Genomic DNA, 27,022 nt, shown 5'->3' with positions numbered 1-27,022 from the left:
GACATAGTATGATACATGGACGACTGCAAATTCAACGGAATTATCAGTTATTTACACCCTTTCACTCTGAAGTAATGTGGTGTGCAGTGAGACAGCCTTTGCGGTATGTTTTATTAATCCAGCACCACTAGCAGAAAACAGGTGGGAGGTGCGCAGTGCACGTAAATCACTAGTGCAGCACGATTTTTTATTCCTGCAGAAAAGTGCTCTTGATACTGTTATACTGGCCAGCATTGTGTAGAGTAGTGGGACAGCGAGACAGACAGCGTTTTTCCCGACATTTCTGAGTAATAATCGCAAGACTAGTCCCTACAGTTGGACGCGTACCCCAGCCCCAGCTGACACAAAGACCCCAGATCTGTGCTGCCTTATATAACAGCCCAAGCCGTGCATGTGCGGCCCCGCCCCCATCAGACAGTCCCCCCTGCCGCGAGGTAAAGTCACTCAAACTTGCTCTGTCTGTCTGCTTATTCCAGTGGACCTGTGACTCTAGAGCACAAGCCCCATTCTTACCACAAGAGAGTATGAACGTGTGACGGAAGTGTGTGAGTGTTTCAGAGGGCGTGTGAGGGAGAGTGAAGTGCTTTCGGACTTTGGGGCCGGTAGACTCGGACAGACTGTGGTGCAGTGACTGCAGGGCACTGAAGACAGCTGTGAACATGATCAGAGTCCAGCTGCTGCTACTGCTGGCCTTGGCAGGACACCTGTGCACCATCTCACATGCAAGTAAGTCAGCGCTCATATAGTTCTCTTACCGCCGTCACTGGCCACTGTCTTACCAGCTCTATATGCCTATATGTCTTTGGTCACGGTTTACCCAAATCCGTAACTGCAGTGTGTGGTCATTGTTCACCCACATTATAACTACTGCATGTGATCACCATTTACCCGACTCTGTAAATGGAGCGTGTGGTCATGGTTTTACCCAACTCTTGTTGTTTGTGGTCACTGTTGACCGAACTCTGTAACTGCTGTGTGAGGTCATTATTCGTTCAGTTCTGTGTTTTTGCTAGCCCATGGAATGCTGCATCTTTGGAACGCAGGACATTTCAAAATCAGCGTGTTACACTAATTCACTTGCGTTCTGATAAAAATAACTATTTTTGCCATAATGTGTTAGCTCATGATAGTAACTCAATAATGTATGTCGTCCATTAACTGACACAACAGAAGTGGGATGAAATAGTGGGATTAGCAGAATTAAATAAAATACAAATTATGTTTGGGTATTCTAGTCAAAAATAATTTTTGCCACATTAGCTAATAGCGTTTCTTAAAAAAAAAATTTAAAAAAAAAACCTTGGAGCGATTTGTTTTAATTTTATCATGTTGAGCAAGCTAGCTGGAGTGTGATTTGTGAAGGGACTTGATCTTTCAACTTTTCATTCAAATTCTCTTTGAATCTCACAATGCTACCACTGGCTGTGACTAAATTATGATCAACACTACAGAAATGTCAGACACTAAAAGACAATTGGCTCAAACAGGACTAATTATTTTCTTGTGGTTCAAGTCTGGGTCGTGGCCTATTATAATGTTTAAAAAAAGACCTTGGAATATCTGCTTTTTTAGAACGCAGTGTATTTATTTCAGCATTTTTGCTATTTTTTTCCTGTGTAAAAAACATTAATTCTATTAATGTAATCATACAAATTAATTACAGGCCAATATACTGAAACATTCCTACTAATAGCTGCTTTGGCAATATACTATTATTAAGGAGTATAATGATATAATAAAATTAATTAATTCCTTTCTGGAAACGAAAAGAATACCGGGGGACCTGAGGCCATTCTTACATGTTTCTTGTGATGATCACTGATAAAAGGATCACAATGGGTCTTCTTTCCAATTAATTATCTGTCCACCAATCAGGGGCTTTGCTGGCAACCACAGTTATGGTGAATTGGGGCAGATTGTGGCTACCATCCCTATGGTCTGCAGATGCCTAAATAAAAACTACATGTGTTATGCAAAGTTCAGCTACATTACGAGCCGTTTTAGGCCAATCTGTAGATACACAATTGTGTAAGAGCTGAGTGAAAATGTCTTTGTGCCGTGCAATGTAGTGAGACTATTTCAGGGAACATACATTCCAGACAAGCGATGTGGAGCGTTTTCCTGTCACCTTAAGTTAAGACTTCACCACAGCACTATCAAGTCACAAGCTAGGTGTTGTATTACGAATCCTTGCCTTGGGGTTTTTCAGCACACATGTCTTTGAATGACACAGACGAATACACATGCATATAACAACTTATAGACAGTAAATCGATGGGATGAACAGAATCTCAGTCATGGAGCTAAATGACTGCTTGAAGAAGACCAGGCTGGTCAAAACACATCACTGCAAATCACAAGAGCAAGTAGTTATAGCCAGTACAGTTGCAGTTTGTTCATTGTCCACCTGTGTAGTGCGCTGCAGTTATCTCACAATATTCTTCATGCAGAGCCCTGTCTTGAGTAGACAGCGTAGTTGTTTCATTGTATATTGGTGGTGTGACTCTTTTTCTGTAATTTATACCTTTGAGTCTCTATGCTTGTCAACCCACAGTTCCACTGTTGTGACTGTACTGACTTCAGATAGACTTTCCACATTGCTTGAAAAAATAGCTGTTTACAGAGATTAACATTTCAGTCTTGCCATTTTGCTCAAGGACACAGCCATATCTTTCCAAAAATAGTCAATGTTCTGGTCAGTCCCCCAACCAGGCTTTAAATATAGTTTATTTTTTTATGAATTGAACTTCAGGAAAATGGTTTGGACTGACAGTATGTGGTATATTGCTGTCTACAAAGCCCTGAGCTGTGATGTAATGTTCATGTGGTGTGCCCTGTGTACGGGTGAAAGGAACACCTCTGTGGAAACGCAAGTTGCGACAGTTAATCACCCTTAGGACTCGTGTAGGGACAACTCCCCCTACCCACAGGCCGAGGCGCAAGTGCTTTCCTGGCCTGTGTGTGTGTATTAATAGAGCTCTCTATAGGCGGAGAGTACAGGCAGTGCAGTATGTGGGGCTGGCCAGTCTATACTGGGCCCCTCTGCATGTACCCATCTTTGGCAGAGTATCAGGCTTCCTACCAAGAGGTTATATATAACATCAAACCTAAAGCCACAAATAAATACTTCAGAGACCGCACCCAGAAACTTGCATTCAGGTGAGCTTCCACTGGGTCATCCCTATAATTGTCCTCTCAAAGACACATACAATGATGTGACAGGCAGACAGACAGACACACACACACACATAATCTGCAGCTCTAGTCTCTTTATGAAACCCTTACAGTTGCGCTGACACCAGACACAGGTATGTGTACAGGAGCTGAATCTGTGGGGGAGACTGAGTGTTGGTTTCCATTGGCCTGTAAAACCTCCTGCCCAATCAGGTTGGTGGCAGGTGTGGGAAGGGTGACAGGGAAACATGCCTAGGGCTGGGGGAGGGGGCTGACGGCGGCGCAACAGTTCCCCCTGATGAAGCATGTGGGGGCCCAGTATGTGGCAGGTGTGGTATTTCCAGCTATGGAGAATCATGAGGAGATCTACCTTACGCAAACAAAAAGAAGAACAGGCTGAGACTAAACCCATTCACAAGTATATTAGAGCAGTCTACTGTCCGAAGTCCTGGCAGTATCAATAGCAGTGGTTCCCAAACCTTTTTCTGATGTGACCCCAAATGAATGTTCACAAATTTGTGCAGCCCCAACACCCCATCCACACACAGGCCCTCGTGCCTAAAAACTAATTGTTTAGCCTTGACTATATTGGCGATATACCACGGCCTCATGGGCCTCATTGCTTTATAATAGTTGGGTTATTGTGATGTTCGACATGTAGTAGACTATATTTTCAGGCAACCCCATCCTCAAATCCACATGGGGTCGCGGCCCACAATTCGGGAACCCCTGGCCTATGGAATATATCAAAGCTATGGCAGTAGCATTACCATGAAACAACACTCTTTTTAATATGAAGTTTTTACTACATTCACAATGATTGTCTCAAAGGTAACCCTGACCATTCACAATTTTCCCTGCATTGCCTTTGTAGGGACACTTGTTGGAGTTGGACAAATAGCAGCAGAGGCTGAAAATGTGGAACTACCTATAGCCCCTAATGTAGTTGACATTGTCAATGAGAAAGCTGCTGCATCCACTCAGGACCAAGATCCTCCTGCCAACCCAGCTGCTTCAATGGAAAAGCCTGTTCCCAAAGAGGCTCCAACTGCACCAGAGGAAGAGCCTGTTCCTGTAGAGGCTCCAGATGCACCAGAGGAAGAGCCTGTTCCTGTTGAGGCTCCAGGTGCACCAGAAGAAGAGCCTGTACCTGAAGAGGCTCCAGCTGCACCAGAAGAAGAGCTTGTTCCTGTAGAGGCTCCAGCTGCACCAGAAGAAACGCCTGTTCCTGAAGAAGCTCCAGCTGCACCAGAAGAAGACTCTGTTCCTGTAGAGGCTCCAGCTGCACCAGAAGAAGACTCTGTTCCTGTAGAGGCTCCAGCTACACCAGAAGAAGAGCTTGTTCCTGTAGAGGCTCCAGCTGCACCAGAAGAAGCGCTAGTTCCTGTAGAGGTTCCAGCTGCACCAGAAGAAGAGCCTGTTCCTGAAGAGGCTCCAGCTGCACCAGAAGAAGAACCTGTTCCTATAGAGGCTGCAGTTGCACCAGAAGAAGAGCCTGTTCCTGTAGAGGCTGCAATTGCACCAGAAGAAGAACCTGTTCCTGTAGAGGCTCCAGCTGCACCAGAAGAAGCGCTAGTTCCTGTAGAGGCTCCAGCTGCACCAGAAGAAGAGCCTGTTCCTGTAGAGGCTCCAGCTGCACCAGAAGAAGCGCTAGTGCCTGTAGAGGCTCCAGCTGCACCAGAAGAAGAGCCTGTTCCTGTAGAGGCTCCAGTTGCATCAGAAGAAGAACCTGTTCCTGTGGAGGCTCCAGCTGCACCAGAAGAAGAGCTTGTTCCTGTAGAGGCTCCAGCAGCACCAGAAGAAGAGCTTGTTCCTGAAGAGGCTCCAGCTGCTTCAGAGGAGGAAGTTATTGCAGTTGTCCCGGAGGAAGAAACTGTTCCAGAGGAAGAAGCTGCTCCAGTTTCTCAAGAAGAAGAAACTGTTTCAGTGGAAGAAGCTGATCTGGAAGTAAAAGTTGTTCCAGTTGTCCCTGAGGAAGAACCTGTGAAAGAGGAAGACGCTGCTCCAGTTTCTCCAGAGGAAGCAGTTACTCCAGTTTCTCAAGACGAAGAAGCTGTTCTGGACCCAGAAGGTCTTCCAGTTGTCCCTGAGGAAGAACCTTCCACTGAAGAGGCCCCAGCTGCCCCAGAGGAAGAACCTGTCCCAGCTGCACCAGAAGAACAGACTGTCCCTGAAGAGGTCCCTTCTGCCCTCCCCACAGAGGCCCCTGTCCCACCCACAGAAGCTCAAACTGAAGCCCATGCTGCCGCAACAGACCCTGTTGTTGTCCCCCCGGAGGTAAAAACTGAGGCACCTCCACCGAAAGTGATCCCTATATGCGTGCCTGCCCCAGAGCCTGTTCCCTCCTCAAATAGCACTGATGAGGTTGAAAAAACAGTCCTTCTGCTGGAGGAAAAACCTGCAGGTAAGACCCCCCTCCACCCACCCCCGGATTCAACTTCATCAGAATATTTTTCTCTCTATCTGTGAGCAGTGTTGTGCTGTCTTGCTTTGACCTAGCCCATGATTGTGATGTGGTTTTATTGTGTCTTTTTGCGTTCTAGGTGTGAGCAGGGGCCTGGTTCTGGGCACTGTATTTGGTCTGCTGGTGTCTCTGATCGCAGTAGGCTCAGCAGGGAAGGTGGTTTCAAGCAAGGTGGGCAGATACACGTAAGTATTCAAGAACTTTGCTCCTTGATCATTTCAGATTTTTTATGCATTGTATAATTTATATTAAACAAATTTGTAAAAAATAAAAAAGGCAATTATCTGTCATAAATGTATTCTAGGTAATGCATAGCTTAAGCACAGATAATTGATTCTCTTGATGACTCCTTTCAGTAACCCCCATAAAATGGCTCCCATAGGCCTCCTATACAGGCTGTCATTTACTAGTCTCAAAGGATTTTTTTTCCCATTACTCAAAGACCAAATGGATAAAGATGGGTAAAGGCTTTCTCAGTCTCTCAGGTACAGCATACATTCACAGCAATCAGGAAGAGATCCTTCCTGAGGTCCTAGTGAAACATTTGCCAGAATTTTAAGTGTTGACTTAAAAATATATATATTTTTTTTGCATTACAAAAACAAGCTATGATAATTGACACTAACTGAAGACACAGTTGGCCAAGGGCAGTCATATGCCATGGTGGCTACAGAGAAGTCACATCAAACTGAATAACCTCATTTACCAATTAATTTAAAATCCATTTAATTATTTTTAGGAAATAGAAAAAAATCTGGTTAAATGTACGTAAACACAGATGACTAGCCTTACTAAAGCATGTGATATAATCAGAGTAACAGAGTAACACGTCTGCTATTCTGAGCTGTTAGAATGAGGTAACCCATTCAGATTCACAATTTGAGCCATGATTGTCAGCAGGAAGACTAGTATGCAAAAATTAATCTGCATGATTTGTCCATATCTCTTGTGGCTCCTTTCAGGACTACTAGAATAGCCTAGCTCATCTCTGATAGCATGCTGGATTACTTGAAGGGTATAAGAATCACCTTTGATGAAGCAGGCCTACTTCCTGTGCTAGTAGCATCAGCATTTATTTATATCCTCACCAAGCAGCTGTAAAGCATCCACAGAAACTACTGAGCAATCATGTCTGATCGAAAACTCTTCATTCTTTTTTGTCACACCCTGAACTAGAACGGACATATGATTTGATGATAATTTTAAAAAACTGCACCTAATATTTGTTGATCTGATGTCATAAGCAGGAATCTTTTACCGACACAGGATGTTTCATAAAATAAATAAAATATATTATTTGCTCCATTGGATTAAACATCTCACCCAATCCAACAATATAATGATCTATCTTCAGTGACTAACTCCATCTCCTCTGAAGTTTTGTAATCAACCCCTTCCCTCTGCAACTCTGTAACTGTCAATCTGCTGTTTACCTGCCATTCACCCAGACCCTGAGGAGGGAAGCCAGCTGACAGGAAGGACTACCAAGTGTGCTGGAAACTACTGAACTATGTCATTTCCTGTCATGATGCAAATGTTCCTGCGTCTCCAGGACACTGGACTGCTAAAGCAGGGAGACGTTACCCACCCCACCCCAAGGGTGGACACTGAATGTAACACTGAACTTCAGGGTCCTTAAGTTGCATTTTACATAAGTATGATTGTCCTGCAGCAGAAAGGTAATGTGTTGATTGATTTGTGTTAACTGTATGCCCTTGTACATTGTGTTTCTCTGAAGAGGAAAGCTATTTTCCTGACTGGTTTCATTAAAAAAGAACAAAAATGAAAGTATAGTTCATTAGGCTGATTATACGGGGTGTATCATAACTAAGGACTACAATATTTGTAGATTGGTTGTTTTGGCTTATTATACCAGGAATGCAAAGAACAACTGTTTTTTAAAAATTATCTGAATTTCAACAGTACTTGGGGTTTATTATCAATGACATGGCCATAGAATGTGTACAGTTCTGATCCAGACCAGCCCCATTTAAAGTACATTTGATCAGGCAGTTGGATATGAACTAATGTGTGGATATGGACTTTCTTAGGAGTACAAGTTAATCTGGGTTACAGAAGTTTAAACGTATACAAGTACATGTGAGATTTAGCAGGAGGACTACAGACATACAGACTGATCACAATGAAGTGCACAACTGTGAAGTCAATTTCAAACCCATTCATTCCACTGGTATAAATGGTTGCAGGTATTCATTGGAATAGTTTCCATATATGTGTCATTACATATTGCATGCAATGTTACATGTATGATTGTTATTATGGCTACAATTTTGTTTCAGAGGTCATGAATCCTTGGAAAGCCTGACAATTGGTAATACAAGCATTAGAGTGAGCTTCATAATGTTTGGGACAAAGACATTTTTTGTTGATTTGGCTCTGTACTCCACAATTTTAGATTTTACAGCACTTTTTATACATAGCTCCCCATTTCAAGGCATTATTTGGGACATATTAATGTTACGTACATGAAGGTAGTCATGTTTAGTACTTTGTTGCATATCCTTTGCATGCAACAACCGCTTCACCAGGTACTAAGTATCTTCTCTGGTGATGTTCTGCCTGGCCTGTACTGCAGCTATCTTCAGCTCCTGCTTGCTTTGGGGCCTAGTTGCCTTAGTATGCCTTTAGCATATGAAACACGTGTTCATTTGGTTTCAGATTTGGTGAATAACTTGGCCAGTCAAGAATGTTCCTGTTTTTAGCTTTGGAAAACTCCCTTGCTGCTTTAGTGGCATGTTAGTGATAATTTTTTTGCTGAAGGATGAAGCCCTGTCCAATGCCAATTCCAATTTCTTTCTCCTTAATAATGTTCCAAACAGCTCATTTTGGCAATCATATCATTTGACCTATGTCTCTGGCAGTTTTTTTTATTTTTTTTTTCTCAGCCTTCCTTGACTTTAATTATCACAACTCTGGTCCTCATGTTGACAAATGCCAAGAACAGACTCCAAATACCCTTAAATAAAAGCAGAGAATGTGCACTTTAACCACGTGTGAATTGTTTGATCAATCATTAAATCAATCATAAACTTTTTTCATTAAATAACTTAAATAATAATTTTAAAAATATGTTTTGTGTGTACTCAGTTTCCCACTGTCTAATATTACATTTTGTCTAAAGATCTGAAATGTGTGTGACAAATATGCTATAATTGAGGAGATAGGGGGCAAATATTTTTTTCACAGCACTGTATATATTATATAATTATTTATACATATTATTTAGCCAAGTAGGTAATGTTGAGTAGTTTTCCTTGACCCTGCTACTGAGGGGATGCATAGTGAGCTGTCAGTTACTTAGGTTTCACTGAGCTGCTGTTTGAAAATTGATCTGGATTTGACATCATTCAAATTTTCGGGTGTTATCTGAAGCATATACAGAAGGATACAAAGGATATAAACTTTTAAAATTATTTCTATTTATTGGAGCACATCAGTAATACACACATATTCAGCTTTGTTAAGGGAAATTACTTATTAATGTAGCAGAATACACTGCAGATTAAATGTATATCTTAAATTTCAGCCAAAGATCATAATTACTAGACTAATTTAGCAGCTGAATTAGACCTACTTAAATGGGAGCTCACTGGGAATTTAAAAAGAACAGACTGAATAATGTGGCCCCAGGTCAGGGTGGGGAAGCTGATATCACAAGATTCAATCGCTCATTTACCTGAAGGCCATGGGTTCAAAGCCTAGATAAGAAATATGATGTTGCATCTCTGTGGAAGGCAGTTCATCGTAAATGCACACATTGAAAGTATAGCTTCCCTGGAGGCAAAGCAAATCTAATAAAGGAAACTGTTTGGAACAACTCAACTCAGGGCCCTAGTTTTCCCTTTTCCATGTCCTTTGCATGTTAATGTTGGTCTGTGATTGTGTTATTATGCAACTTGCAGTGGTGTTGTTTGTATTTTGTTTCAATAAAAAGTGAAAAACAACCCTTAGGAAGCTTGTGCGATTTAAACATTTTTAAAAGTCTACCTTCTAAATTACGGCTTTGTAAAATCGATTCTCATTCCCTCTCCAGGGTCTAGCCCTTGTACCCTTCTTGTTGGTTCTCACTGCCATGGAAAAGCCAGTTTCAGTTAGCCTAAGTGATTGCGCACCACCTCGACAGCCACAAGACGTGTACAGACCGATAATTAGCAGTAGGGCCGTTGTTAGTTGGTAGAGTCTGTGTGTGACTCGTGTGTTTCCGTTCACTTTGTGTTTGTGCACACGTGTGCTGTGCGTGAGTCGGAGTAACAGATGTTCTCATGTGGAAGCCCTGCTTGAAACACTGGAGCCTTGGATATGCTGTCAGCCCTAGACCTTGAGTGCAGCAGACAGCTGAAGTCTGGGGGTGACGGGGTGCTGACAGTGCACTGTGAGCTGGAGACTTGAGGTGAAGAGAGAAGGACCAAAACACTTGTGTCCTGGAACATATATGAGATTTTATTTCACTGACTACCATACATTCAGACGATGCAGCTGGAATTCTCACTATGAAGGCCCCTAATCAAAAATCACGCATTTGGCCAATCACCCGGCTCCACCAAGAATTAAGTTTGGGTGTGAAACATGCCAGACTACACAAATTTCTCAGGATTACGTAGTCACAATCCATATTCTGGCTTTATCTCAAACGCAAACTAGTTCCTGTCTTAAGACACTAACTTTTTTGCACTACATTGAACAATGTTTCTACTGTGTTTGCTTACATTTTTTAAAATCACACATTTAAATATGCTGTGGTTATGTACTATGTAATACTTCACATAATACTGTTTTTGGACCGAATGTTTATATAGTCTGTGAAACATAATCTGCAAATTTACAAGCTATACTCATGAACATTAAAGGCTATAACATATCAATGCTGAATAGCAGATAAATATAAATAGTACATACTTGTCTGTGGGCCTTCATTATTTCATTATTTCATGGTTTCATTATTACTGACACAGCCACTACTAGCTAACCAAAACTATATTACTACCTACATAGCAAATTGTAATTTATGTAAATATAAATCAGCTTCTCTATCACACTTAAACAAGGTTTTATGGCTAGGAATGGAAAGTTAGTAACTCGCAAACTGTTAAAATTAAAATGTAAAATTAAACAATTTTTCTGAACAGATGTGCACATCTATTCCTCAACCTAGCACTAAAACAGTAAGGCACAGTCTTGGAGCTGCCATTGATTAATGTGATGCAGACACAGATGTGGCTCTCCTCCAGCAACTGTGGCTTAGTGTTCTTGCACAAAATTTCTCCTTAACCTGAAATGTCCTTGACTGATGCATGAATAAATCAAGTAAGCACAGTTTGATCCATTGGTTCCCCATATGCTCCTCAGCACTTCTTATTGCTCACAGGTACAGAAACTGCAAGCACAAAATACCAGCAGCCAATGTTTGTTCCAGACCAGAGACTGTCTCTGGCCCTCTAAAACAGATTTTCTCAAGCCCAGCCCTGGTTACTGAAACTCAAAACATTTAGAAGATGCTATAGGGTAGGTAGTATGGTAGATGGTAGATGGTCCTGAGCTATAGATAATTACTTTGGTAGTATTTCCATAGTTATTCATTCTATGATAACTTTCTGATGTTACATTTTTGAGAATGGCGAGAATGAAGACGCATAGGGATAAGGGGAAATTATTTGTTCAGCAACATCACCCTCTGTCGATTGTAAAAAAAAAATGTAGACGCCTCAGTAAAAATAGCAGAAGGAACTGTAAACAATTACTGGTTAGCTACATATTTTGCGCCCTCTAGTGCTTTTCAGTGATACTCACATGGACTTCCACAAAGGCTTAAGTGTATCTTATCCTTGATGCATGGTCGCGGGAACAATGGATGCTGCAGCACCGCTGTCTGGAAAATAGACTGGTGCTTTGGGATGCTGGAGAACAGAGACCCAAACTAAAATATGTCCGATCAGAATATAATGGGTTCATTAGAGTGCGCTTAGCTGGAGTTTAAACCACTAGATCACAAAAATGCATTCCAAAGCTGTCGAACAGGGATTTGCTGTTCAGGTGTGATGCAGTTCTGTGGTCTAACACGTGAAGTTGTGTCGAATGGCTATATCCATTAGATACGTTTGATGCATCTTTTGACCTTGTCGAACTATTTATGTTCATTATTGCCAGTACAATAATTGTACTGAATATGTTAAAGTTTGTGTGGGAATGTCTTATAGCCTATGTCCTATATAACCCACATTATTTTACATAAGATAAAAACCTGTAAGAGCCAAATTTTGAAAATGCATAGCGTAGCTACTCTCTCCATGAAAAATAAAGTATATTGCGATGATAAAATATACCGAGAAAAAATCCATTCAATTTTGTCCGTCCTGAAGTTCGTTGCTTCGCAATTTGCAATGCTCCATGGCACCACATACGCCACTGTTCTAGTAGCCTAGCCTAGTATTGGGCTGTAGGCTGTTATTGCCATTATTCTAATGTTCCCATGTTCTGTTTTTTTTTTTACTGGTCCAAATTTTACTGGTAGCTGGTAGCCTATTTAAACTACACATTTGACTTAATTTTGATTAGAAGTTTAGAATAGAAATGTAGCCATTAGTGTAAGTCTATTCAAAAAGCAAAAAAGAAAACTGTCATTGGCTTGTTAACCATGTCAGTAGGCCTACTATTGTTTTTTAGCCTACCAGGGTCTTATGGTTATTCTTATGCTTATTCTTAGGTTATTTACACTTACACTGCCCCTTAGAACTAACTAAACATATTCTCCTACAGGCCACAGCACTGAAGCTACGCAGCACTTCAGCGGAGGGAAGTTGAGTTTCTTTCTGCAGTGGTGAGAAATTATTCAATCAATCGCCCTGATTTGAACACGTTTTAATCAATGGCCCTGTTTTAAACACCTCTGTATCTTCATGCTGATAATAACCCCCCGAAAAGGGCTTGGGACGTGCTTTATGAACTTGGTTCGTATTAGGAACACGTAAACCAATCCTCCATCATTTGGTGAGCTGTGGGGGGAAAGTGCTGAGAGTATAATTGCAACACAAAGTTTTCTGATGGCTGCGCTAATTATACGTTTGTAGCTAATATTCTGAAGTGGCAGTCTATTCTGCAGCTTTAACTCTGGTCATAAAATTAATGTCCCTTCGTAGTGCATCTCCAATCCAAAATAAATGTCACGGAAAACATACCTCCTTGAAATCATACAATAAATCGTGCGAGTTTATAGTTTGCTATGGCATAAGCCTCCTGAATTGTAAATCATAAGAACGTTTAACTGCATGTCTTGTGTAACATTCCACAATGTGCATGGACGCTGGTTTAAGCACGCTATTCGAGGCCTTCTGTTTTTCCGTGATTGCATATCGATCTGGTTTCATATACCAAGAGTTACGGACGGACACATTCAGTTCAATTTAGTTTAACTCCGACGAAAAACAATTTTCCTCTACAGCACTCCCGAAGACAAGATATGCGCCTGCCCCTAGAACAGCCACTGGGCTCATTGCTCGCTAAGCTCAGGCATCAGCCTCAGCCACTGAACTGTTCAGTAGGCTCAGCGGAGGCCTTTAATTTTTTACTTGTCATACCAACAAACCTGTCTGTGATTGGCCCTGACTGACATTCTTTTCCTCCTTGGAGCCAATCCCACCTGAGGAGCAGTCACTGGTGTAGTACAATGGGGAAGACAACCCGGAGATAGCAGCTGCTTTATAGGAAGAGCAAGACCACAGTTTGGGCAAGAGAAACTCAAGCCGAGCCAAGAGAGGTATGCGAGACACTATTTATTTTCAGATAACGTATAAGTTTTCTTCTTAAAGAATGTAGGGGAACCTGGAGATTAGTAATCGCATAAACTAACATTATTCTACGCGCACCGATCTGTGAGATCCGGTCGATACAGAGGGCTTAAACCTGTTAGTTAGCTAGCTAGACGACTTGCCAACTGACTGGACAGCGTGGGAAACCTAGTTCGCTGGATAGCCTTATAACAAGTGTGGGTGCCATCTACAGCCAGCAATTTGGGGCTAAAGGGCATTCGTGTAAAGCGGAACGTTATTGAGGTTTATAACGTATACGCGTGAGTGACCTTCCAGACTCCTATCTCGGAACAGTCAACAACTGCTTAACTGGGACGTGGTCTGTTTAGCTCGATGACTAGCTAACGCTAACATTTACGGCGAACTGTCTGGTATCGTTGGACAAACCTCCTGTGCATTCATAGAAACTGCTGACTACTAGCACGGGTAACTTCTTGTTAACGTAACGAACAAGGTAATGTTATCTAACTTCAGTATCTGTCAAAGTATTTTAGTATTGTCCTCGCGTTCTTGCCATGAATTGCTAGACTGACATATTAGTCGTAACTTCAATAATGCACGAGTTGCATCGGATTTAGATACCCAATTTTAAATGGGAAGCATCTTTGACGTTTTACCATGAATTATCGCTGCAAAAACGCACATAGCCTATAGCAAATGTTACCTAACTAAATGTCCCAGATGGTAGCTACTAGGCCCAAACGCCTTGCTTGGTATTCACAAGCCATTTTTCTGTACGTGTACACAGTTCCAGTATGTGTAGGTAGTCGTGCTACCGCTTGCTAGTTTTCAGTTAAACACCAGCTATTCAATATTTGACATTGCTACAATAGCAGGGTAGCTTACTTGGCACCTAACTAGCTACCATATTTTTATTTATTTCTTTTTTATTATTATTATTATTATTATTATTATTATTATTATTTATTTACAGTAAGCCATCTAACATTTGTATCATTTCTTAATTTGACCTAGCTAATTGTAATAACCTAACGAAATGGCAAAATGCCTACATCGGTCCTTCTCCTAGGTTGCAACGTGTGAAAATATCTCCTAACTTAAATGTCAGTCAGATGAATATATTCAGGGGAAAGGTTGTTGGTTGTTGAGCCAAATTGACAATTATGCTTGAAAAGGTAGTTTTAGTTTTATGGATTTGGTCGCGAGCATGTGACTATTTTTGCGGGCAACAGCACCATTCACAACCAGTGTGTTAAACTGACTAGCAGTGGCCTTCTGTGTGTTTCTTGGTTCTGTTTAATCCAGTCCTTTTTGAGATATTTGCTGATGTGGTATGCACCTCAGTTAATTTTAGAGATCGAAATAGGTTGTGTGTGTTGTGTAAGGGGCAACGCGAATATAACGTTAAGGAGATTTCAGTTAGTCAAATGTTCACGCACAGGTTTCGGGCCTTAATACTGAACAAGCCTGATTTCGACATCTCCAAATCTCAATTTCTGTAGGACAATGTCCGTCAAAAGCTTCACTTGCGGGCGAAATGGTTACATCAGGACACTCGAAGCATAATTCTATAACTCTTTAATGATACTTGTGTGTATGCTGCCTTATAAAATAATGTGGTTGAAGTATTCTTCAGCATACATTTTTGTCACAAGGGAATAAAAAAAATTATGAAAGTGAAAATGTAGTAGAAAATAATTTTCTTGCTGCCTGGCCGTTGAAATTAATTCACCAGTCTCTTGTTTTATTTTTTGAATTTATTCAAAATCCTTGGATGATGAGGAAGACAAATTATGAGGTGGTAAATTATAGGTTAAACGTAATATAGGCTTGTGTTCTTTTACAGGGCAGCTATCAGTTAACTGCTCATTGGTAACGTGACTTCAGAAATAATGTTGATGATGTATAATTTTTAATTAACATTCTGTTTATTTTATCACTGTGGGTAGACTGGAAGCCTAAGTCTGTTTAATGTCCATTCTGGCAAATCTCTTTGATGGTGGCAGCAAAGTAAATGTGACTTAATTCATATGAACTCTCATCTCTGGTTTTGAGAAGTCCTAAAGATGTATCATTTTGCTTGCTGCTTGTGCTCCCCATCAAGCTGTGAAAATGGTTCACTGCCTAGCTTAGAGAAGTGGACTGGTGGCATGTGGTGTTATGTTTTGTGAATGGCAGCTGGTTTGATTCAGCATGTAAAATAGAGTAGAAGCAATTTGCCATCCTGAGAGTTCTTTTTTGCGTGTAAGAAAGAATAAAATGTGGTGGGGAAAAAATCAAACTACCACAAGGCTAATGTTTAAGTAAGTTAATCTGAGTTGTAGGCTGCATGCAGTGCATACTGTACCACAGTAAAGGAGACTTAAATCCACAAGCGTACACCCTGTCCCCAGGGAAATACTGAGTAATATCTTTTATCCGTCCTGTGGCATTCACAATGTGGCGTGCCCCCTTTTTGTACTATGTGTTTAAACAGGGGCTGTCTGCTCTGTTCACAGTCCAATGCAACGACCGTTTCAGGACACAAAAGTGAACAGTTGTTTGTTACTGGCAGACATAAAAATAAGTGGCAGGAAGTTGCTGCTGAAGCGTGTTACCTGCGACACACATGGACAGACGGCAGGCGGGATCCTGCCTTAGCCTTTTATGAACCGGGCTTTGTTGAGGGGCTGGCTGTCGGAACCAGTGCCGTGGAGACGCTTTTCGTTAACATCGTCATGCAACTGTGTTTTGTTTGTGGGAGATCTGTCAGAATGCATTTGATACAGTGTTTGAAACATAGGCTCTCTGATGCATTTCTTTTTGCGTTCAAAGCTGGCTGACTAGTTTCCAATATCTGGCTCCAATTATAGACTTGTATACCTTCTCTTGAAAATACCTTTAATGTGAGGTATTTTCAAGAGAACATTATGACATTTCACTGGCTATGTTGGGTAGAATATAGGTATGTGACAGTGTTGTTTTTGATTCTTGATCACAGGTCAGATTCCAGTTTTCACTTGTAGTACATTTTTAGCATCGGCTAAAAATTTAGTGTTGGCGCTAAAAACTTGCCAGTGAACAGGATGCATGGAAAATTGACAATGAAGGTTAAAGCAGTCCAGACAATGTGGTGCGGCAGCCTTCACTTGAATGTTCGTAATTGCTGTGCTCACCATAATAAAAGCTTTTCAGCTTAGGACTGCTAAACTAAATGCATGTGTGGATATTTGGACATTTATGTGAATGCTGCCCATTAAGTGGTTGTCAGCAGTCATTGTCATAAAATGAGGATAATAAGGAGGCAGACAACTCCAGTGGAAAAGCTCATTACCTCAGAAATTTGGTTGATGAGTGCAGTCAGAATCGTTATGCCTCAGACTTACTGTCTCTCTGTGGTAGTTCTATGATCTGTGTCTCGCATATGGCTCCAATCCCCTGCACACCCCTGGGTCTTTCCCTCTGTTGTATGTCTCTGGTCTCTCTCGTTCTCTGTGGGCGTGTCTCAGTTGTACATTTCACATGTCTTGGTTAAGCGAGGGTCTCTCAAACCCTGGGCTTTTCCCTCCGAGTCTTTCCCCTGGGTCTCTCCCTCCTGCTCACACTCTCAGCCTTACTGTAGCTGCTGCATTGGCCCTATGTGTAAGAGCACACCGGTCTTTCCAAATACTTTTAAGCGATTCTGGGGTTTGAACTGAGTTCTGGGTGTGTGGCAGACTGGCGGTAAACCCCCCCTCTCTCCTTACAGCCAGGAGGAAGCAGCTGGAGGCAGCTTGGTGAGGAGAGACCACCTGGTCGGCTCTTGGGCCACGCCTGTTGCAATGGACTCTAGGGATTGTGAAGCTGGTGAGCATTACAGCAGTCCCTGCCATAGTGAATGTTTGGCTCCCTGTTTGCTATGATAAAATTGAACAAAAGTGGATGCTTGTTTGTTAACTAGGTTAAAAGTATAACTTGTCAAAAGCAGTTAGGGCTGTAATGTTCAAGCCATACTGAAATTTTTCAGACCTGCCCATTCTTGAATAATTTTAAAGGGGAGTTGCCTCTGTTTGTACTATTGATTGCTAATCTGTCTTCATAATGGAATAAAAGGTGTGCAGTTACCTCTTTTAAAATACAACAATTGTGTATTGGTGTTTTGAAATGCAGGTATGAAAGAGGAGGATGAGCCACCTTGCCCTTCATTGGGGCTCCCAGAGTTGACCCCTCCCGACGAGGCCCTGTCTATGACCACGGCAGAGTCTTCGATTTCTGCAGGGGTAGAGGAGAAGATCCCATGCGAAGCCCAGGAAATGGAAACAGAGCTTAATGAGGAGCTAAGCTCCCAGGGGGATCCTGAGATGGATGATGCCAGGGGCTCTGAGCCAAACCCCATGTCTGGCTCCTCTCTTTCGGTGTCCGAGCCCGATCCAAATTTCGATCCCGAGGACGAAGCCCAGGGCGAATCTCTGTTCCACTGTCCACACTGCGAGCGCCACTTCACCACCAAGCAAGGCCTGGAGCGCCACACGCACATCCATGTCTCTGCCAACCTGCACACACACACCTTCAAGTGTCGCTACTGCGGAAAACTTTTCGGTTCACAAGCTGGCCGGCGTCGGCATGAGCGACGCCATGAAAGCGGGATGAAGAAAAGGCCGGGCTCCCTTGCTGGCACTGCTTCCTCGCTCAGCCCCTCCCTACAGACTGACAACTTGAGTTCCAACCTCACGGCTCCTGCAAGCAGCATCCTTATTGTGAACTCGCTAACTAGTGGCGTGACCCCAGAGCTCTCAGGTGAAGGCAAGAAAGGGGAGGGTGTGGCTGAGGTGGAACAGGCCCTCCTGTTGGATGAAAATGGAGAGTCCAAGGAACTTCACCCGTGCAAGTACTGCAGGAAGGCCTTCAGCTCCCATACCAACATGAGACGGCACCAGCGCAGGATCCATGAGCGCCACCTGCTGCCCAAAGGCATCAGCAGGAAAGGTTCTCTCCTGCAGGAGGTGCAGCCCAGCCCACAGCAGTCTGCCACAACCCCCCAGGGGTCCCGTGGCACCATCCCCCAGCTGGTCTACCGGCCCAGCCACGAGGCGGAAGACGAGGGTGACCGGGAAGAAGAGTACATGGTGGACATCTCCAGCAACATCTCGGAGAACCTCAGCCTGTATATTGATGGGAAGATTCTATCCACAGGCACGGGCAGCGGGTGCGAAGTGATCGAGGTGGACGCCGGCTCGGCCACGCTGCTGGGCCTGGACACCGTGATCATCAGTCAGGCTTTGAAGGTGGAGACGGCTGCTAGTGTGACGAGAGAGGCTCCCAGCACAACCCCCCGGACTTCGAAAAGGAGGACCTCCACTCCGCCTCTGCTGCCCAAAATCAAAACTGAATCGGAATCCTCCTCCTCCTCCTCCTCCTCCTCCTCCTCAGCATCTTCCTCCTCTTCATTGTCTTCATCATCATCATCATCATCGTCATCTTTAGCAGGGACTGTTGTCGCTCCAGCTGTGGATGCCTTAGCGTTTCCCAAAGAGAAAACATTGTATCTCTCCCCAAAACTTAAACAGCTCCTGCAGAACCAGGAGGGCCACAGGTTGACCCCCCCTGCTCCCCGACTATCAGTGTCTCCACTTTCTTCTGGATCAGGGAGGTTCAAGAGAAGGACCGCCTCACCCCCAAACTCCTCACCTCAGGAAGACCCTATATGCAAAGGCCACAGCTCTGAGGGAGGTGCCCCCTTTGCCCTCAAGGTGCCGAAGCTGGAAAGCCATGGTCGGTCCCCAGCCTGGAGCAGGGAAGAGGGAGACGCCTCAAGCTCCCCCAGGGCTGAGTGGTTGGGGTCCCTGACTGGTGGTAGCCCTTGTAACCAGCAGCCCCTGGACCTCTCGGGTGCACCTGGTAAAAACGGTGATGGAACTGGCCAGGGGGAGGCGGTGCTGGACCTGAGCATGCACTGCAAGAGCTCTGATGAGACTCAGTTAAAAGTAGGCCCTGCCCCCCAGCCCCTGTCCAAGAAGAGGAAGCCCAACACCAGCATACTGGAGAAGGTGCTAATGAAAGAGTACAGTGGATTGGAGCTGGCAAAGGAGGAGGTGCCTGATGATCAGGGAAACCCTGTTGCTCAGCCTGCAGGGAATGCCACATCTAATCCCTCCCCTGATACAGCTCCCTCACTCCCTGAAGTACTTGGAGATAAATCAACTGTACCCTCCACTTCACCACACCCACCCCCTCCCTCACTGACTCCTGTTCCCTTGAACCCCCCTTCCCCATGCACTGCAAGCCTAGTGTCCACCACGCCACCCCCTCCAGTTCTGCCTACTGTCTCTTCCCCACTCTACCAGCCCTGTCAATCCCCTGAGCATGCTCCTGTCCCTGTTCCATCACCCAAATCCTCCGAATTAATGCAGGTAGATCAGGAGGAATGTTCAGCTTCTGCAGAGACTGGTTCTGTCACTGTGAGTTCAGAGAGACTGCCTGATGAGGATAGTTCACACTCAGACCCCACTGTAGACTCTAAAGATCAGGAAGATCTCACCCACCCCCTTATCAGCCTAACAAACCCAAAGATTTCCACAGCGGAACCTCGCACAGACTCTGAATCTGTGTGTGTTCCTCCCGTGGATCCTTCTGATCCCCCAGGTGACTTCAGAGTGAGTCCACCAGTTGATCTTGGTGGCAAGTGTGTTCCCGAGCCTACAGCGTCTCTACAGTCACCTGTAGGCTGTGTTCTGGCTTCTGAGGCTGATCCTAACTTGGACCTGAACCAGGAGCAGAAGGCCGCGTTGCACGCGCAGCCCCGGTCTCCCCATCCTCCTGTTCTGGAGGCGTCTCTTCCAGTGTCCTCCTCCGACATTGACTCCACAGCCTCATCAGAAAGGCTGCCCCCTCCCCTCACCGCCACTGTGATCAAAGAGGAATATGACCACAAGGAAGAGTCAGCCAACTCTGCTAGCGACGCCCCCGAGAAACCCGCGGAGCCAGAGACATTCTGCAAGAGCTTTGTGTGCAACGTGTGTGAGGAGCCATTCTGCTCAATGAAGGAGCTGCGGTGCCACATCGTGGCCCATGCCCAGGACTGGCCCTTCAAATGCGAGTTCTGTGTGCAGCTGTTTGGAAACGGCGATGCCTTGCTCGAGCACCGTTCCACACTGCATGGCGTGGGCAGGATCTACGTGTGCTGCATCTGCAGCAAGGAGTTTGCTTTCCTCTGCAACCTCCAGCAGCATCAGTTGGACCTGCACCCTGGCCAGAGTTACACGCACACAGTGCTGGAAAATGGCAAACTGCGACCCCAGAATTTCACAGACCCAACCAAAGCAAGCACAGAGCCCTTGGTTTCTACAACAGACTCCAAGCCTTCAGCTGATAGCGATGATAAAGGGGCCATTGTAATCCAGAGGGAGGAACATGAGAATGATGAGGAGACAGAGGAGATGGATGACCCAACAGAAGAACTGTACACTACAATTAAGATCATGGCTTCCGAAGGAAGCAAGCGGAAAGCGGCAGATGTTCGCCTCGGAATCAACCAGCACTATCCCAGCTTCAAACCACCACCGTTCCCTTACCACAACCGCACCCCTGCCAGCTCCGTAGAGTCTGCCACCAATTTCACCACCCACAACATTCCACAAACATTCAGCACCGCCATCCGCTGCACCAAGTGTGGCAAGAGTTTTGACAACATGCCTGAGCTCCACAAGCACATTTTGACCTGCGCAAATGCCAGCGACAAGCGCCGCTACACCCCGAAGAAGAACCCCATCCCCCTCCGACAGGCTGTCAAGCCCCTTAACGGGACTTTGTCACCCACAGCAACTTCCAATGCAGCACATGCCACCCTCCGCAGGATGGGCCTGCCCAAGCGCCTCAACTTTGGCCCGGAGCCCACAGGCAAGAAGAATAACCAGGCTGTCCAGAGAGCCCTCTCCCAGAGGATCAGGTCCACTGCCTCCAGCCAGTCTGAGGAGGAGCAGGGGATCCATGTGTGCCCGCACTGCCAGCGGGAGTTCACATACCGTGGCAGCCTCAACAAGCACATGACTGTCAGTTGCCCCAAGAAACCTGCCTCCAAGGGATCGAAGATGCGCGGAGCTGACGACTCGATCGCTCAAGAAGGAAACCGTAATCTTCGCAGTACCAGGAGAAATGCTGATCTCGAGATGCAGAAGGAGGGATCGGACCTGGGGAATAGGACCGTGGGCAAAAGCAAGGCTGGCAGCTCTGGGCCGGCGGAGGGCACGGCCAGTGTGCCCGTCAAACCCCAGCCGACTAGAGGCAGACCCCCCGCTTCACAGGCGCAGCTGAAGAGTCCAACGTCCTCCTCTTCCTCCTCTGCTGCCACCATTCCTCTGGGCAAGAAAAGCAGGGCGCCCCCTGCTCAGCAGCAGCAACCCCCCCCTGAATCCCCCCCTGCACAGCGCCCTGCTGGGAGGATGCAGCGGGGGACCAAAGAGGTCCCGTCAAAAAAGGATTCTGAGGTGACGTCACCGCTTCTGCAGCCCAAGAAGGAGGAGCGCTTTGCGGTGAAGGCGCGCGACAGGGTGGGCGGGCCTGTCACTCGCAGCCTGCAGCTGGCCAATGCGATGCCTCCAGGCGAGGCTGAGGGTTCCCCCGACCAGGAGTCCAAGGAAACCCAGGTAATGCTCGACACGGGGGCACCCGTGAAGTTCTTTTTGCACAATGCGGCTTCGTGTGACCTGTGTAGTCGGCATGTTTTTCAGATGTCATTATTGAGAAGCTAATGATTGAGAGTAGTATTCCCGGAATCCTGAAAAATCCCAGAAAATAGAATTTAGCTCCGTGAATTATTTTGTTTAGTGGATTTGGCAATGCGCAGCTTTCATAGAAGTGATGCACTTGATTTATGATCAGATCCATCTTCAGAATTCACAGTTTACTCAATGTTAGGGGGCTGGATTGGGGTTGAAAGTGCTGGATTCAATTTCAGGAATAGTGAGGCAAATTGTACTGCTGTATTGAGGATCTGGAAAAATTGTGGTTTAGCACACTATATATTTTTTTATGGGTACTTGAATTTTGTGGAATCTGACATGGCCGTGAGAATCCGGAGGAATGAGAAAATGTCTGTGCTGCTGTTTAAGAGGACGCCTGATTTATTCTCACCTTTCTCATCTAGGAGACCTTGGTGAAGCTGGAGAGGTAAAGTCCGACGGACGTGTGGAGAAACCTCTGAAACGCTGGGACTGGCCTATCAGAGCCGCCGCCTCCAAAGATGGCCAGGCTCAGTTGCCCCACTGCAGAGAGGCATATGGAGATACCAGTCAGATCAATCAGATCAGGGCTGTTGATGATTGCAGTTACCACAGTAGATGAGATGGGAGGGGCTTAGGGTGTGGTACCTTTGCGCTGTGCAGAGAGTTGGTCCACGGTCCAAAAATGTAACCTGTGCTGAATTTGTGCATTACAAAAATAGTACCAGAAAATTTTTAATCCCTGACCCCCCGGCCCTTGAGGATTTGACAGCGAAACACTGCAAATGTTACCTGTACACAACCCACCTGGAATTTTCTTGTTCTTGTTTTTTGGTTTTTGCATCAAGTCATGGAGGTTTTTCGTAGGATTATTACTTTCTGGTAGCCCCAATGCATGCAACGTGTTCAGTATGACTAGACTGATGTCTGTGTACATAACCCAACTTTCAACACCCCGTTTACAGTGTTCATATGGCTATAAACTAAAAAATATATGTGTATTTAATTCATATTGTATGCTATAGAAGGACTTGTGTGATGCAGTCATGTCTTGTAAGGAAACTGGTTTTCAGTTTAGTTTATTTTTTAAGGTTTTGTAAAAGCGGTTGGGGGTGAGCTGTTTGCAGTGTGACTGTGGGAATGAGTTTTCCAGGCTGGGAGAGAGGAGAGTTTGCCGGCTCCCCCTTTCCTGCCTGTCACAGCCATCTGCCCCGTTAGCCTTGCTCCTGCCTGTATTGCCGGACAAAAGATTTGTGCTCCATGCGTCGCGAACGCATTCTTTTTTGCGACTATCCTTCTCGATATGAAGGGCAGGGCGAGAATGTAGCTGCTGCCAGTTATATGGCGAAATTGAGTTCATCTAATGGAGGCCTTTAAGGGTCATTGTGAATGAGAAATGTTTGGAGAAGAGCCATAATTTTCCCGCCTTTTTTGCTGTGAAAACAGATTAAACTACAGAAGTTTAAAAGCACTTTAAAAAGCCCTTCAAGCATCAATATATTTCCAAGAAATATTATAGCATTAAGCATTATGAGCCCCAAAACTGGCTGCTGAGATGCAAATTATTATTCCTTTTTTGGCATTGTTGGTTCTGACAAATACATTTTCCCTTGCTAGTGCTAGGTTTTTTAAAGGTACTGTACAATTTGCTTATCAGCAAAAAATGTTGTGTTGATAAGACTGAAACCTTGAAGGCAAAGGGTTGTGGGACAGATGCAGGTGAAATATTGGGAACTTGTGCCTAAGTCCTGTGTTACAACACTTAGTTTTTGATCCAGTAGCCCAAATGTGGATTAATGCCTGGCAAATTTAGATTATCACAACCTGCCTCGTATTACTGCTTAGATTTGACCTCTTCTGTTGAAGAATTGAGGGTAGTCGTTTGTCTTTAGGGGGTGGTGACAATGTCCCCCATTCCTAGGGACAACACATTTTTATTTTTCACTTGAGGATAAGTTAATTATTGGTAATTTCTCACGCAATATGTTAGATTGATGGTGTGCACAGCTGGTTGGTGAGGGCAGCACTGACATTTGAAGACTTGATTCATCTGTTACTTTATTTAATTTGCTAGAAACCATTGTGTTGTATACGTGCTGCATGCTTTGCGTGTTGGATGTGGCGTTAAATTGGCGGGCACTGTGGAATTCTGGGAATCGGAGAGCCCAGCACAGCCCATTGAACTCCAGTCTCTGTTCATCTGAAGAACAGAAGATATTCAGATGAACAGAAAGCAATAAGGACATCAGACAGGGTATCCCAGAGAGAGGATGTTGACACAACAAAGCCGGCCTCAACTGAACATGAGTAATACGCTGAAACAGTAGCATTGGGCGAAAAGCTAATGTGCAGTGTAAAGTCGGCTATAACTATTTGAAATGAGGGTTTAGGGGCGTGAGATGCAACCACAGCAGTCTCCCCAAACCTCGGGGGCGGTGCAGTGCGTTCTAACACCGAATGGTAGAATTAAATCTTGTTTTGTTTAAATTATTGTATGTTTGTGGTGATATCCTGTAATCTGATGGATCTACCTCTGTGAAGAGCTTAAAACTGTGTTTCCTTCCTTTATCACTGTTGGGAGGCGTCTCCCTCCCTTCCATGTACTGTATCGCTCCAACACATCTGCATCTGTCTGAGGGGAGATACAGCGTGATGCATGGCGTAAATTGCTGGTAGCCTGTCTGTGGGAGAATTATGTCACTTGATTATATATTTTAAAAAATATATTTAAAATCTTGTTTTCGGGATGGTTAAGTTTTATATGATTTACGTGTATGCATTTCTTGAATACCAATTCTGGGGAAGTTTGTGAAATAAGTGATAATGTTCTGTTAAATGTTTGGGGTTAAGAAAGATAAAATGGAAGGGAATTCCTAGTGTAATTACAGATTGTTCTAATTGAAATATTAAAGCCTTTTTTCAATTTGACTGCTGCATTATTTTACTATGGGTTGGTGTTTGTATCGCTTGTGTTATGTGAGCTAAATTTGGTTTTGCTGCTGTTCTGGACTGTAGGATCTTAGTGTTCATGCTGTATGCTCTCTGTATGGGGCAGCTCAGTGAGGAGTGCCCTGGTCTTTGTTGGTCTTCAGGTAAATTTCCCCTGGTGGTTGATGGTGGAAGGTATCTACACCTGGTAGTGTAATGTAATGCTTTGTTGAGTGCTCTAACGACGGTCTATTAAGGCCTACAATTTGCATCTCTTATGTAGAGACAGGCTGTTTGTTATATTCACTTACTCTGGGGATTCAACATGTTCTTCCAGAAGCCCTCTCTCTAACACTTTACACCTGACTGCAGTTGCTGCTGAACACCCTGCGTCTTATACACCTGAACGTCCATCGACACACTCATACAAGGGCTTGTGAGGGAGTGCAAGTAAGGGGGAGAGAGGGGTGCGATGGTCTTCTGACAGTAGAGATCTTCAGTGACCTTTAAAATGTGAATACTAGTGCAAATATCAATGATTAAACTTGTAAACTAGTGACCATTGAACAAAGTTCAGCAAACGGTAACAAATCTGCCCTACTGAGCATCAAACTCCATCATACGAATAACAGCAAAGAACTGCATGCTATGAAAACAGAACAAAATGTACTTGCAACCAGGTGCAAGTGCTAGAGAGGGTCCTGGTGGTGGAGCTGAGGTGCGGTCTCTAGAGGTGAGTTAATATGTGTCATAAGGTGACAGAATGAACATCAAAGCTCTAAAGATCCCATTTATCCATTCTAGACACATTCATAAAGTTAGTAGAGAATGATACATGAAGAACATCACATGAGAAAAAAGAAGACATACATTTTCAGTACATACACAGGTAAATCAAGGGTTTAAAAAACAGCACAGCCTTTCTATATTCAGGCTTGAAGTTCATGTAATTCTGCTTATTTTGTTCTGAAGAACAACTGAGTTTAATGGTCATATTCTCTTCAGACGGATTCCTTATATTGACAATTTTTGTAAGTCTCGCCATCATAGTGAAAATGAGGACAACCAAACTGGGGACTTTCTCAAGCAGACCATTTTCACACAACTGCAGTCATAGGAAGGATGGGCTCCAGTTTGAAGCCGATCAGCTTTACTGTGAAACAAAAGTCAACCAATATGGGAAGACCAGGGCTCTGGTGACCAAATTAAAATCTTTAGCACTATATGTCCATCCCAGTTTTTGCCACCTTAATTTCTGGCAGCCCTTCTGCCGCTGTGTTCTATACCTGTTTCTACCTGCCAGTTTCTGGCTTAGGCACCATTCTTTGCATGCAACTGTGCAACATGTTTTAGTACTTACATAATGTTGTATTTTATCTTATTCCAGCAAAATGCAACTGGCTAATTGCTATTTGCTCTGTTACTGTTATTGATAAGTTTCAGTCACACTTTCTGCCATCGAGTCTTCAGTGAATAACTGAATCACTTGCCAAATATAACCTTCCCTTCCCTTTGCAACACCATACAGAGCTGCCCACCAGCACAGACACAGTCCGGGTTCAATACCAGACCATGTGACCCTCCTGCGCTCTAGAACCATGCCGTAGCAGAACAGGCACCCCAGCAGCCCATGTCTAACTGATGTTTTGCAGCCTCACTGTGACAGAAGTACTGATTTTAATTACCTGGTAATCTTACATTGTCCCTACACGCCAATGCTGTGTTGTTAAGAACTCGCAACATCTAGGCTATAGGTCAGGGGTCTCAAATTCCAGTCCTGGAGGGCCGCAGTCTCTGCTGGTTTTTATCATTTCCTTTCAGTCAGCAGCAGCTTTAGGCCTTGGGAACAAGGTGTGCAGACTTAACCAATCGACGAATAAGCACTTGCAGTACATGCAGGAACACATCAAAAACCAGCAGACACAGGGTCGCTACAGGGCCTCCAGGGTTTGAAGTTTTAGATCCCTGCAATATCTTCTCTGTTAGTCCTGGAGCTG

The 27,022-nt window shown here is 44.3% G+C and overlaps 2 protein-coding genes across 2 annotated transcripts; both read left to right on the top strand.

Moving 5' to 3' along the window:
- Positions 1 to 394: 394 nt before the first annotated feature.
- On the top strand, positions 395 to 9,609 carry LOC135238237 (cell surface glycoprotein 1-like). Its single transcript, XM_064305999.1, has 4 exons — positions 395 to 726; positions 4,049 to 5,578; positions 5,718 to 5,823; positions 7,087 to 9,609. Exons 1-4 carry the CDS (start codon positions 660 to 662, stop codon positions 7,091 to 7,093), a joined length of 1,710 nt encoding a protein of 569 aa, XP_064162069.1. The 5' UTR covers positions 395 to 659; the 3' UTR covers positions 7,094 to 9,609.
- A 3,605-nt stretch (positions 9,610 to 13,214) lies between these two features.
- prdm2b (PR domain containing 2, with ZNF domain b) lies at positions 13,215 to 25,025 on the top strand. Its single transcript, XM_064304092.1, has 4 exons — positions 13,215 to 13,409; positions 17,150 to 17,247; positions 17,551 to 22,022; positions 22,523 to 25,025. Exons 2-4 carry the CDS (start codon positions 17,223 to 17,225, stop codon positions 22,547 to 22,549), a joined length of 4,524 nt encoding a protein of 1,507 aa, XP_064160162.1. The 5' UTR covers positions 13,215 to 13,409; positions 17,150 to 17,222; the 3' UTR covers positions 22,550 to 25,025.
- The last annotated feature ends 1,997 nt before the right edge of the window (positions 25,026 to 27,022 follow it).

The sequence above is a fragment of the Anguilla rostrata genome, chromosome 13, assembly GCF_018555375.3.
Source record: "Anguilla rostrata isolate EN2019 chromosome 13, ASM1855537v3, whole genome shotgun sequence".
Classification (NCBI taxonomy): Eukaryota; Metazoa; Chordata; class Actinopteri; order Anguilliformes; family Anguillidae; genus Anguilla; species Anguilla rostrata.
This window is presented reverse-complemented; position numbering and strand designations above follow the sequence as displayed.